Source organism: Varanus komodoensis, unplaced genomic scaffold (assembly GCF_004798865.1).
Source record: "Varanus komodoensis strain SLA01 unplaced genomic scaffold, ASM479886v1 scaffold1, whole genome shotgun sequence".
NCBI lineage: Eukaryota > Metazoa > Chordata > Lepidosauria > Squamata > Varanidae > Varanus > Varanus komodoensis.
The window spans coordinates 53,110,825-53,122,977 of record NW_025335268.1 but is presented as its reverse complement, the minus strand read 5'-3'; the positions used below and the strand labels follow the sequence as shown (position 1 = coordinate 53,122,977).

At 37.3% G+C, this 12,153-nt stretch overlaps 1 protein-coding gene across 5 annotated transcripts in view; it reads right to left on the bottom strand.

Moving 5' to 3' along the window:
* Positions 1-12,153, bottom strand: part of FAM184A (family with sequence similarity 184 member A) — an 86,712-nt gene that overhangs the window by 14,896 nt on the left and 59,663 nt on the right. For 4 of the 5 annotated variants that reach the window (XR_006414282.1, XM_044425722.1, XM_044425745.1 and 1 more), the window contains exons 10-14: positions 8,299-8,511; positions 6,862-7,015; positions 4,303-4,430; positions 2,039-2,223; positions 1,345-1,491 (exon numbers count right to left, since the gene is read on the bottom strand). Coding sequence is in view for 4 of the 5 variants with exons in the window: in XM_044425722.1 (XP_044281657.1) it covers positions 1,345-1,491; positions 2,039-2,223; positions 4,303-4,430; positions 6,862-7,015; positions 8,299-8,511 (827 nt within the window). In the remaining variant the exon portion in view is untranslated. The remainder of the gene's footprint in view (positions 1-1,344; positions 1,492-2,038; positions 2,224-4,302; positions 4,431-6,861; positions 7,016-8,298; positions 8,512-12,153) is intronic. The other variant, XM_044425735.1, reaches the window with a different exon arrangement.

Below are 12,153 nucleotides of genomic sequence, written 5' to 3'. Positions count from 1 at the left end.
CCACCATGCCCTTTTCACAAGGGCTCAAGGAAAATTAGACAAAACCAAGATAGGGACAACTAGTACAAAAGAGATCACGAGGATGATACAGAAGGAAATTCAATCAGACACAGCTTTCAAGGAGCTGTTTTGCACAATCAAAACAAGCTAATGTTGCTTAAACAAATCCTTTGAGTTGTTGAGAGCCATGCTGCAGGTCAGGCATGAATTACATAATCACCACCTGACCACTGCTTGTTGCATCATCTGAATCTTGGTAACAAAACTTGTTGGAGGGCTAAACAGCCCTCATATAACCAATAAACTCTAGCAGGGTTATTTTGAGTATTGTTTAACTCTCCAAGAAGTCACAACTGCCCAGATTTGAACAACACACTACGGTATGTTGTTTAAATGCAAATTGTTTGAATGCAGAGAGTGGCTTGCTTTCATTGTGTAAACTGGGCCAATTTAATTAATCTTCAGGGGTCACAAAACACCTTCTTATTTTCTCTAGCTGTTGTTCAATTGGTACTACGAATGCTGAGAGAAGCTGGTCAGTGCTAGCACCCTGTTTATTAAATTTCCTGTCCAGGCAGGCCAGCCTGGTGCCATCTTCGCTTCCAATCTTGAAATCCTACACACATTTTCCCTGGAAAAAGTTCCACTGAAGTCCATTACTTCTGAGTAGACATGAAAAGGATTGCACTACAAATGTCTTATTGTCTCTCAATATATTGTTATATTTTATTTCTATTCTACCATGTTTGAGTAAACCACCCTGGAAACTCTGCTGAAGGGTGAAATACAAATATTTTACTTAAAATTCTGAAAATGAGTCCTGTAACTGTTTTTTGGACAAATTCTCAAATTATAGCATGGAAAAAGGTGATACATTTTAAAGATGAGCCAACATGGAAGCTGGCAATGCTTAAATGAAATTAACTTTGCTTATCAAAAATTTAGGACATGGATAGGTCATTTTGGAGGACTTTTATTTATAGGGTTGTCATAAGTCAGAGACAACTTGTTGGACTATAACAATGGGATATAAAAACATAAACAAACAAACAAACAGCAACAACTAAACTGTGCTTGCTTATAACTGGCTTTTAAAGTTTTGTTAAAAATTTTAAAACAGAGATCTCTCAACTTTTCCAATATACTAAGAGTTGGGCATCTTGCATGTGGGTTCAGTTTTGTACTCACTGTAAATTTAAATGTTTGCAGTTAGTATACAAAGACAGATAGCTTTAGTACTCTCATTTAAAATGTATATGGCTCCAATATCTGTTGTAATATTTTATACATCACTCCACTCAAACTCAGCCCACATACGAAAGTGTTTAATGTAATAAAACTTACGAAACTTGCAAAGCTGAATTAATTTCCTTGAGCAGTTCTTGGGTCTTATTAAAATCTGCCAGCATGCTTTGTTTCTCTCTGATGTGGTCTGCTGTCATGACATCCAGCTCTTTCTCATGTTTCTTGTTTAAATCTTGTTCATGCATCCTGTTTAATTTATTTTATGTTAAAAAGGTTATTCTCACAACAGTCAGCTTTGTTCATCTTGACTTCCTGCCACGTTTGCAAAGGCTTTGTGCACAGTAACACATAGCTTCAGCTATGGATGGTACAGAAATGAAATTAATAATAATAATAATAATAGCTACAGAATCTAATTTTGCTATTTGTGTTTCTCTAACTTTTTAGCTTATTTCACTAAAAAAATCACCTCCTTTAATGCTTTATAAATAAACATTTTGAAATATAAACAAAAGGGCATTTTAATTAGCATAAATTCAATAGTTAATATTGTACTTTACTAAGAGCTAGTGTCTAAATTGTGCAGTTTATAGTATCATTTAATGTACAGTCCTGAAATTAAACTGCACTGTTCAAAGCATCTGCTATCAAATGGGTTTATATGGATGTAGCAGTTTGAATCTGATGCCAAAAATATTCTATGTAGGTCTCAAAAAACCTAGTGCTGTCCCTTAATAGCTTTAGGTTGATGGATTAATGAGAACATGTTACCTGGCATCACAAATATTCATACCTAATATGTTGGTTAGATTCACTACGTATTCTAAGAACCTCCTTCCCTTTGAACTCCAGTTCCTTGGTTAAAGCACTTATATTCTCATGCAGTGAAAGTATCTCCTTATCCAATTCAGATATATGGCGGTCTCGATGCCTCAGTTCATCCTGTAGGTCTGATATCCGGCACACAAATTCTTTTTCCTATTAAGCAAGCATAGAAAAGGAAACAAAATGTTATTGCATTCTGTGCAGCACACTTGCCTTCTATTCAGCAGTAAATAGTTCAAGTTCAGGCTATAGGGAACTAGGGGGGCCAAAGATTTGTTCTTTCCTTTCCCACTTCTTTTTCTTCTCTGTGACAAATCAAATACATCTATCACTTTGGAGCTAAAGGAAAGACTGAACAATGATCATGGAAATGCAACTTGACCAAGTGACTCTATCTGTGTCTTCTCAGTTCCCAAGCCCTCTGCAATCCCAAGTTAATGCAAGCACGCCACCTTCCATTGTTAGGGTGGTCCCCAGTTGCCTAAAGAAAGTGCCCATGGAGCACCTTCAGATAAGGTGACATGGAAGAGGTACTGGCGATCATTCTGACCCATTTGCTTTTTTCAGCAAGATTAGGTGGTCTTTGTCATTAGTATAAAACCTCCTCGTTGCATTTGACCATATTAGGCACTTGCAGTATCTCAGTATAATGGCTCTGATCCAGACTTACTTTTCTACCCATAAAAGAGTTTTTTCTTTGTTGCACAAGAGATCTTGTTTTCCAGAAAGAGGGGGATGGGGATGAAGAGATTTTTGCCTATTCCCATTATAAACTCTTGGACTACACACAAGGCTCTGGGGAATCTCCCAACCCCTACAGCAAAGGGATGCAGAGGGAAGGAAAAGTAATTAAAAATCATATCTATCCCTTCCACCAGGGAGTGAAGCTCACAGAATCCCTGGATCAAAGCCTGTTGGTGTTAATACAAAGTATAAAGGTTATGAAAATAGGGAAATTAGGGAATGTAAAACAAAACAGTAACAGTAGACAAAAAACCCAATCCAAAACAGTTGGATAGATTCTAGGATTCTAAAGTCATGTGCATTGTCCTGTTCTCCAAGCCTTCGGAAGTAAACAAATAAACCAGTTCATCTAAATTCTAGAAGTAAGGCAGCTAACTAGATAGCCAGAGTGAACAGGGATGGAAGCCTCAACAAAATGCTGTGCTGTATTCCTGGGTGTGTCCTATTCCTGCTTTGCATATGTGTGTGCGCACATTCAGCCTCTCCTGTCACTACTGGTCAGTGTGGGTAGCAGAATCCCTTTTTCTCCCTGCCCCTTTCCTCCTCCTCTAAATAGCTGGAGCATAGCAAGATTTGCAACAAAAAGTGGCAAGTGTGGTTCTGCTTTGTCCACATGGAGGTCAATTCCAACCCTTCCCTACTGAGTCTGATTCTATTTCTTGCTACTGCTTCCGTTTTTTACAGTCTTGCTATCCTTCCTTCCTTCCTCCTACACATTGTCTCTCCTCCATGTCTAGTCTTCTTGTTTACTTGGTTCCATCATTGCCTACTTGGTTTCTTTGTTCATTTTGACATCCTGCCATGTTTGCACAGTATCACTGATAAAAGCTACAGATTCTAATTTTGCTGTGTTTTCTAACCCTTTAGCTTATTTCACTAGAAAACCATATCTTTAATGCTTTATAAACAAATATGTTAAAAGGTAAACAAAGGTATCTTCTCAGCTCCATTATTGCCTATTTGCTGGTACTATTCAAGGGCCATGAACTTAATTCAGTATGCAGGGAAATGGTCATGGAGCAGTTTTTCTGTGCCTCTGTGTTTCCCTGAGCATGCTGTTATCTCCTTTCTGTGCTTCAGTGGAGTTATTTTAACCACTGGCACTCACCAAATGAAGTTGGTTGATGGAATGATATGAAAAATATGAACCTATGTACCTTTGAAATATTATTTTTTTCAAAGGTTTATTAGAGGAGCTATTATCTTTACTTAGTAGAGACAAAATACTCTGTGCCCTAACTGAAAGCATGTTTAGGAAGCAATCCTGTCTGAGAGGCCATATAATTTTTCAGATCCCCAAATCTGAAGTTAGCAGCCCACTTGCAGCTGGCACAGGAAGAACTGCACTGACTGCTCTGCATGGTTACAAAAGTGACTTCAGAGAGGGACAGAAGGGGGTGGGGAGAGAAGGGAATGGGAAGAGCAGCCTGGGTATAAGGTATTCTGCAACTGCTCCACACAGAGCAAGAAAATAGGAAAGATATGTACCTGGTGTCTACTCAGTTCTATGCTTCTTTCAAGTTCCATTTTAGCAGCCGCTAGTTCCTGTTGGTGATTATGCCGTAGTTGATCAATTGCTGCAGCATGCTGATGATTTAGTTCTGAGCGCAAAGATGCTGGGAAATACAAATAAACAGAATCACATTTTAAAAATTGCACTCCAAATAATTAAAAAAATCCCACAACCCTATTTACAAATCTTTATTACTTTTTGAAAAGATGACAATCCTAACTTTTACCAAATGTGTTTTCCTGTTATTTTCTGACCTTTAGTTTGGAAAATGAAATATTTGGATATTAATATATTTGTACCAAAATGCAAATTAAACATTAGAAAGCTTAAATGAATTACAGCGGAATCTAAATGCACTACACATTTTCTTGACATCAAACAGCAAAGTTTTATTGCTATAAAAATACAAACAATTTCTTGTAAGTACTTCATGGAATTTTGCTTACATAAGTGTCACCTGCGCAATTTATTTTAAAAAGTAACACAGCTCCTCCCTCCCAGACTTGTACTGCTTTTGTGTCCCCTTCAAGTTTTATTTCAGTATTTAATATTTATGGACTTCTTCAGAGGCTTAATGCTCTCTTGCTGTACCACTCAAGCAGGGAAACACTGATGTAATTTTTAAAAACATGTAAGCACCAATAAATGGCTTGCAGCTGTACATTTACTCCTCATACAGGAGAACAGTACATATCATTACTGATTATGGAATGAAGATAGCCAGGGTACAATTTGAAAGGAAGGAAAGCGTATATTTGTAAAAAGCACATTTCTCTTCTTGTGCCATTTCAACTTCAAGAAGTTATATTTACATTGGTTCCCAGTTTCATCCTATCAACTTCAACTATTCCAGCATTCATGAGTTTCAACTCAAGAAATAGTAAGTTACATTTAATTTTTGTTTTGTTATATGCTGCCTTGATAGTAATCTTATTGCTCCTGCAGATATACAAACAGAAATTTCCTTCAGAAATTGTAGGTACATTTGCTTTTTTAATTCCTTCACTACCACACACAAGTATACAACTCTGCATTTGTACAATTATATTATATATTAATATGAACTTGCACAAACTTCCAAAACATCTTTTGAACAGTATATGAAAAAGGAAGGTGGGGTCATGAGATAACCAGGTTTTGCTTCTCCTAAAGCAGAAGGCATTAAAATATAAGGCCTGAAGCAAAATGCTATAGTATTTTGTGACCCCAATCAGAACAGAATTAATTTAAAATGCCTATGTCCTGCTTTTATCTGCCATGCGGACTCAAAGCAACTCACAAAGTAGGCATTTTAAAAACAATAATAAACCCCGAAAATTTTACAACTATGTGAAATGAAAATAAGAACAGCATAACAATTAGTATAACAGAGTCAGAAAAAGGAAAGGATTCTATAAGCTGTTAGGAATTTGGGCAAGTCAATTCACTCTTACCCCTCAGCCTATCTGTTTATTGTTTTTGTGTTCGAACTAACATGACAATCTCACCTCTGGAGAGACTACTTCAGAAGAATATTGGGATTTGGCAGATAATATCACTCTCACAATAGATGGGGCACAGCGTGAGGAGATGTATCACAAGGATGTCCTGCCTAGGGTCCTGAAGAACCCCTGTGAACCCATCCTGAGCCCTGCTGCCTTGTTTCATAGCTGACTGGAGTACAGGTGTAAGAAACAAGGTTCTCCTTGGCATAAGAGAAAAGATCCAGCTGCAGAAAGTAAGAGTGTAAACCATGTTGAAGCTGCTGCATCAAACCGACAGCAAGCGTAGTTTTTTTTTGCAGACCTTTGCTGAGTTAACAGTGCTGATCAAGCCATTACTCCAGCTCCAGGTCAGTGCTCAGAGCCCACCTTGTGTCCATTTAGTATGTTCATCCCTTACTCAGTAACTGGGGGATATCCCCCTTTATTTTTTAAATACTTTTGTGCACATCTGCAAACCTTGGGGTTCTCCCAACCATGCTGTTACCTCTTCTCTTGTTTCTCAGTGGTACCATTTTGATTTGTGTTCTGTTAGCATGGGGGCCAATAAAAGGAGTGCTTGATGGCTAATAGGCATGAATCTCATTGTATAAAATGTATGATAATGAAAGATAAGAGGAAAGACAAAATTTAGGAATAGGGATAGTGCAACACATCTGTCCCAACAAACCATGGGAAAGTTTTATTTCTTAGTTGTACTTCCTTAGTTTGCCACATATAGAAAGCCCGGAACAGAAGGATACATATAAGCAAGGGATATGAAATCGCAAGATGTGGTACTAAGTGCACTTCATGGCTATAAACTATGGGATGTTTACAGCCCTTCAGAGCATGGTCCAAGTTTTCATGTAAAAGGGCTCAATGTATCACGACATATGGAAAACAGTTCACGTTTATTTTATATTAGGCAGCACAAGCTTTCTGCCCTCTGCAGAAAAAGAAATGGCCTAAATTTTAAGCATTAATTTTTAATCCACTTAGAGAGACTTTGGACTAGTTACAGCGGAATGTAAGTTGAATAAATAAACAAACAATGGCATGAAAGTACAGTACCTAGCATAGCTTTCCCTTCATCTTCCAGCTCAAAACGAAGGGTTTGTAGTTCCTGCTCCATTTCTAGTTTGAAAGCATCCATAGCTTGTCTATGTGCTTCTTTTAGGGCCTGAAGTTCTTCTGAGTGCTTCTGTTGCAAACGATCCTCAAGTTCCTAAGAAATTTAAAAAGAAAATGGCTCTACATATATAATATACATGTTTTTAGTGATGGCAGAATTATGTTTAATTCACCTAAAGAAACATAATCATTGAGTTCCTCCATGTATTTATTTACTTAGTTAATTCAATCTAGCTGTAAAAAGTTTTGTTTCCTAACTTTATCAAACTGAGATATTCAAATTGTAAAACACAGTGTTCTGTCTCCCATTTTTTACATGAAAGTGAAGGTACTACTGCCATAAGCCATGCAAATGTGTTTTTACCCCTTTCTCAATTAAAATAATCAAATATAAAACCCTATTTTTTCTGGGCAAGGTGAAGATATTATTAAAAACAAAACCTGGAAGCTTTAAATCAATGTGAAGTAAATGAAACTAGCTGAAAAATAAGGAGATATGCATGAGAAAAAGAAAATAAACCTCATTAATTTTTTTCAAAAAGAAACAAACCAATAAAGAATATTCTCTGTGAAACTGCCACAATGGTGATCAAAAGAGAACAGATAAAACAGATGGACACCCACTACAGACATGCACACTGGAATGGTGGGAGTCTTGGCCAAAATTCCTCAGAAAATTCCTGACCAAGGTTTCTTACAGGCATAGAAAGAAGGCATGACTGGCTAGCTGGTTTGCCAGGTACTCTGCAACATTTTGCTGCAGGTTCTAGTTGTGGGGCTGTACAGCTCTATGGTATTTAATCAGAAAAAAAACAGTTTTAGAAAGGAAGATTATAAACTGGTATATAAAAAATCAGAAATATTAGTGCAGTGGAACTGTATGGCTATTATATTTGTTTCTAGATCCAGCTGTATGGCATGTCAACAATAACAACTGATCATTTAAGGAGAAAATGTAAGCAATAGTATAAGGGCTAATTCATTCTCTTTCATCATGTAATTCCCCCATCTTTGCAATCTAAGCACTAGCATATTCAGTAGAATCTCCCCCTTTCTATTTCCTCACATTGTGAACAAATCTTATGGGTAGACTTTTGGTTAGGTTAGGTTAGTGCATATCTACATCCCCTGCCATTACTCTTCAGGGGAGGATGAAGCACACAGATACAGGTCTTTCTGTGCCTCTCTACTCTTAGCTTTCACCTGTCCCATGTTTCCTAAAGACAGTGTTGAAACTTACACAGCTTTTTGAGATATTGGATAAGTGGATAAAAAAGGACTTACCCTGGCAAACCTTTTGGGTGTCTAAGTGAAGATGTATCAAAACAAAGCTCATGTTTCTACTTTTCTTCTGGTATTTTTAAAAATATCACATACCTTTTGCTCTTGTTCTTTTGTTTCTTCCATGTTCTGAAATGCCAGGATATGTGCTTCTTTCATGGACTTGTGTCTCTGCTGGTGCTCTTCTTCTAGCTCTACAATTTCTTGAGCCAGTCTCTGCCGCTCCTGATTAAACTGTGCCTGCAGTTGCTGCATTGAGGTCTGAGACTGGGAAAGCTGCATTTCTAGATTCTGCTTTAACAGGGAGATCTAGTTCACCGAAAAGCAAAGATAATTAGAAATGTCAAATTATAAAAATACAGCAGTTATATTCATTTATAAATTTGGGTCACAATCTAGAGAAATACACAGATCTACAAATATACTGCCCACCCTGCCAAACAGGTGGCATCCCAAAGTAATGCAGGGATATAGCCAATAAATGATTATACTTAACTAAATGAAATTATTACAAATGAACTAAAAGGTGAATTATAGCTACCAAATTGATTACCAGCTTGCATTTTATGGACTACCATAGCATCACTTGCCTCTGTAGGTTTTGTTTGTCTAAAAAGTAGGTTCTGAAAACACTCCCAGCTTTTGGGATTTTCCCCCTGCTGACCCAGACAAAAAAAGGGAGTACTAAAATCCTATATCCGCTTAGCTAGAAGTAAGTCCGATTGAGTTGAATGAGACTTGCCTTTGACTAGAAATGTTTAGATGGCACTATAAGGTTGCAATCCTACACACAGTTATGTGAGAGTAAATCAATGCAATTTTCTTCTGAATAGACAAACATAGGATAGTGCTACAAATTACAGTAGCATATTCAAGAAACTAAATATAGTTTTTAATTCTAAAATTGTCTAACATTACTCTGTGCCAAATAAACAGTATTTTTTTAAAAGTTTGTGCTTTCTAAAGAAAATCTGTGCTCTTTTAATTCAGCTGCAATCTATTATGACTCCATGGCACAGTTCATGCCTTTCTAGACCAATGATAGCCAACTGGAAGCCTTCAGTTTGCCAGATAATTTCCCACACACCCTGTAAACCTACTTGCCAAACAGGGTGAAAGGACTGCATGGGAGCTACCCATGGAGAAAATAATGTACTTTGCATACACAGTAATTCTGGTGAGTTATGAGGGAAATGTAACCACCCAAATTAAGATCAGTAGGTAACAAATGGGAGGGTGCCATTTTAAATTGAGCAGTGGATCCAGCACTTTTCTTAGCAAAGTATGAAAGTAAACTGCAGAGGCCTCTGGGGTATTAATCACTTTGTGCAGTTGTGAGCTAAGTCATTTTAACATTGATAAGAGAAAATTCACATGAAGAGCATGGACCAATTCTTACAGCAATGTTGTAATGGCTCACAAATGGCTTAGTAACAGGACAATGCTCCACCAGACTGAAAAGTTATCATTTATATGCTCTGCACCAGAAGGTAACCGTTCACAGCATGAAAAACAGTGAACATCAATATACCAAAGAAGGATTATATATATGCAGAAGTAATACTATCATGCCTGAATTCACAGGTGTTAAAGTGAAGCTACATGTACATTGTGACTGAGTAAAATCCTGAATTAACCATTCTATTAATTATCTGTTTTTATGTTTTGATATTAATATAAATAATGCACATATAATCCAGCAACCTGAAAGGTTATTGCAACAATACAATCTCTATACAAAAAAATCACCTACACTCATGTTATATTTTTAATTTGAGCTTTTCCTCCTGTCTCTAATCTTGATTTTCATTATATATCTATGGGAGCAAATACCTTGAACAAAGAGCTTATCCTTGGAGCCCTGACAATAAAAGGGTCTTAGGTAGCCTAAGCTTAAATTTGTTATTGCCATCGTTATTGTACTGTGTCTCCACATCAGATTACAGGCATATCCAACATTACATAATTATACTAAAGTGCTAAATAGTTATTCATATCCATCCCTTCTCCCACACACACACTTATGCCCCTGCTCCCCAGTTTCTTATCTTAGTAATACAAAGGAAGTTTCTTTTTTATCTGGATGGCTTGAAGAAATAGCTTGGTAGGCCACATGTAGCGGATGAGTTGCATTTTTGCACTTTCTATAAAGTATTTTTGCTATTTCTCCCCTTTAATGAATGAAACCTGCCCATTGAAGAATATAAATTTTTGCTGATGACCCAACAAGGGTCAGTTATTTAGGATTCTATCATACAGACATAAGATAGTTGAAAATATAAAATAAACTTATGCCAAGAAGGTCAGAATGTGTAAAGATAAGCCTAAAACCAGATGTTTTCACAACAGAAGTGTAGGTCAAGATAACAATGTACAAAAGCTAGCATAATGTTTTTTGCTGTGATGTTTTCTGTTACTAATCAGTGCAAAATGCTTAAACATATAAATTAGCTGTGCATGATGGCTGTGGCAGCTGGTCTTGGCTGGAGGTGGGCTCACTCTGTATTGTTAGTGTGTACCTAAAATAAAGACACTGTTTTTATTACTTGCCTGTCTTTCTCAGGGTAAGACAACAAACAAGGACATCTTTTTTTGCCCTCAACACCATCTTGACTTTGTAAAGGCTTGGGTTTTTATGGAGAACTTTCCAAAACACAAAAAATCAGCCCTGGAAGTCTCCCCCACTATTGCCATTCCTGTTATTAACTAATTTCTTTTTTGCCACAAGATACAAAACTCTCTGTCGAGGGGAAATTGACTCTTTTTAAATTTCAGCTCTCTTAAACAGAGACTTCTAAACATACTTGAGCATTCGCCATACCTGAGCCTTCAAATTGTGGGAGTTTGTTCCCGTATCCATGTACATTTCTAAAATACCTCTCAATCCATAAATATTATTTATCTCAGCAGTTACCCTACTCCTTGTTATTGCTGTATTTTATTTTGCCTGTCCCACAGGGACAAAGAATTGACTTATACAGTGCTTGAGCAGAGTCCACTTTTGACTTTTATCCTCCTCCACTTTAAATCATACTTACCATAATAGTCTGGAAGGTGTGGTCCTAAGGAAGCTAATTTAGTCGCAGTGACATGTTCCTTGATTATACTCAGGTTGGGTTACTGTAATTCACTATACTCATGGCTGCCCTTGAAGACAATGTGGAAACTGCAACTATAGCAGCTAGAATCCTTGTGGGAGTCACTTACTTGGATCCCATTATTCCTATTCTGCAGGGGTAAACAGCATTCTGCCCCCATGCTCCCCCCCCCCCACAAATGTAACCTTTTAAAAATGAAAATGTTATATCCAGAGCACGAATGCTTCAAAAAGTAAAATCTACTTTGTATACAAGCAAGCTAGAGTTGACCCAGGAATTTATTTTTGAGAGGCTGTGGCTTATGGGGGAAAGGGGGCAAGAATGGGCCCTGGACCTCACCAAATTGTCCAGCCTGAATTGTTTACATTGTCTACCTGTTAGTTTTTGGACCCAAGGTGCAGGATTAAGCCTTTAAAGCCATACATAGTTTGAAAACATATTACCCATCTGAGCCTGCCCAAGCATTAAAGTTTAAAGTCCCTTCTCTTCATTCACCAACTAGAATGGATAAGCTGACAGGTAGTAGGGATAAGGCTTTCTCCGTGGCAGTGCCACACCTTTGAAATGTTCTCTCTCAGAGAGAGTTTCACCAGTGTTTCATCAGAAGGTTTAAAAACCTTCCCAAAGACCGATCTACTCTGCATTTGTCTTCCAAATGCATTAGTTATGGCAACTCCTCTGTGTGCGCGTGTGTGTTAATGGGAATTGCATATGCATAGTGTGTAACATTGTAAACCAACTTGTAAGGGCAGCTATGTCCTGAAAGCCAGGTTAAAATTCTTTCTAAAATAATCACTAATTTAATCATTCTTCCCTAGTTAATTCCAATATCTGGTAACTCAGCATTGCTCAG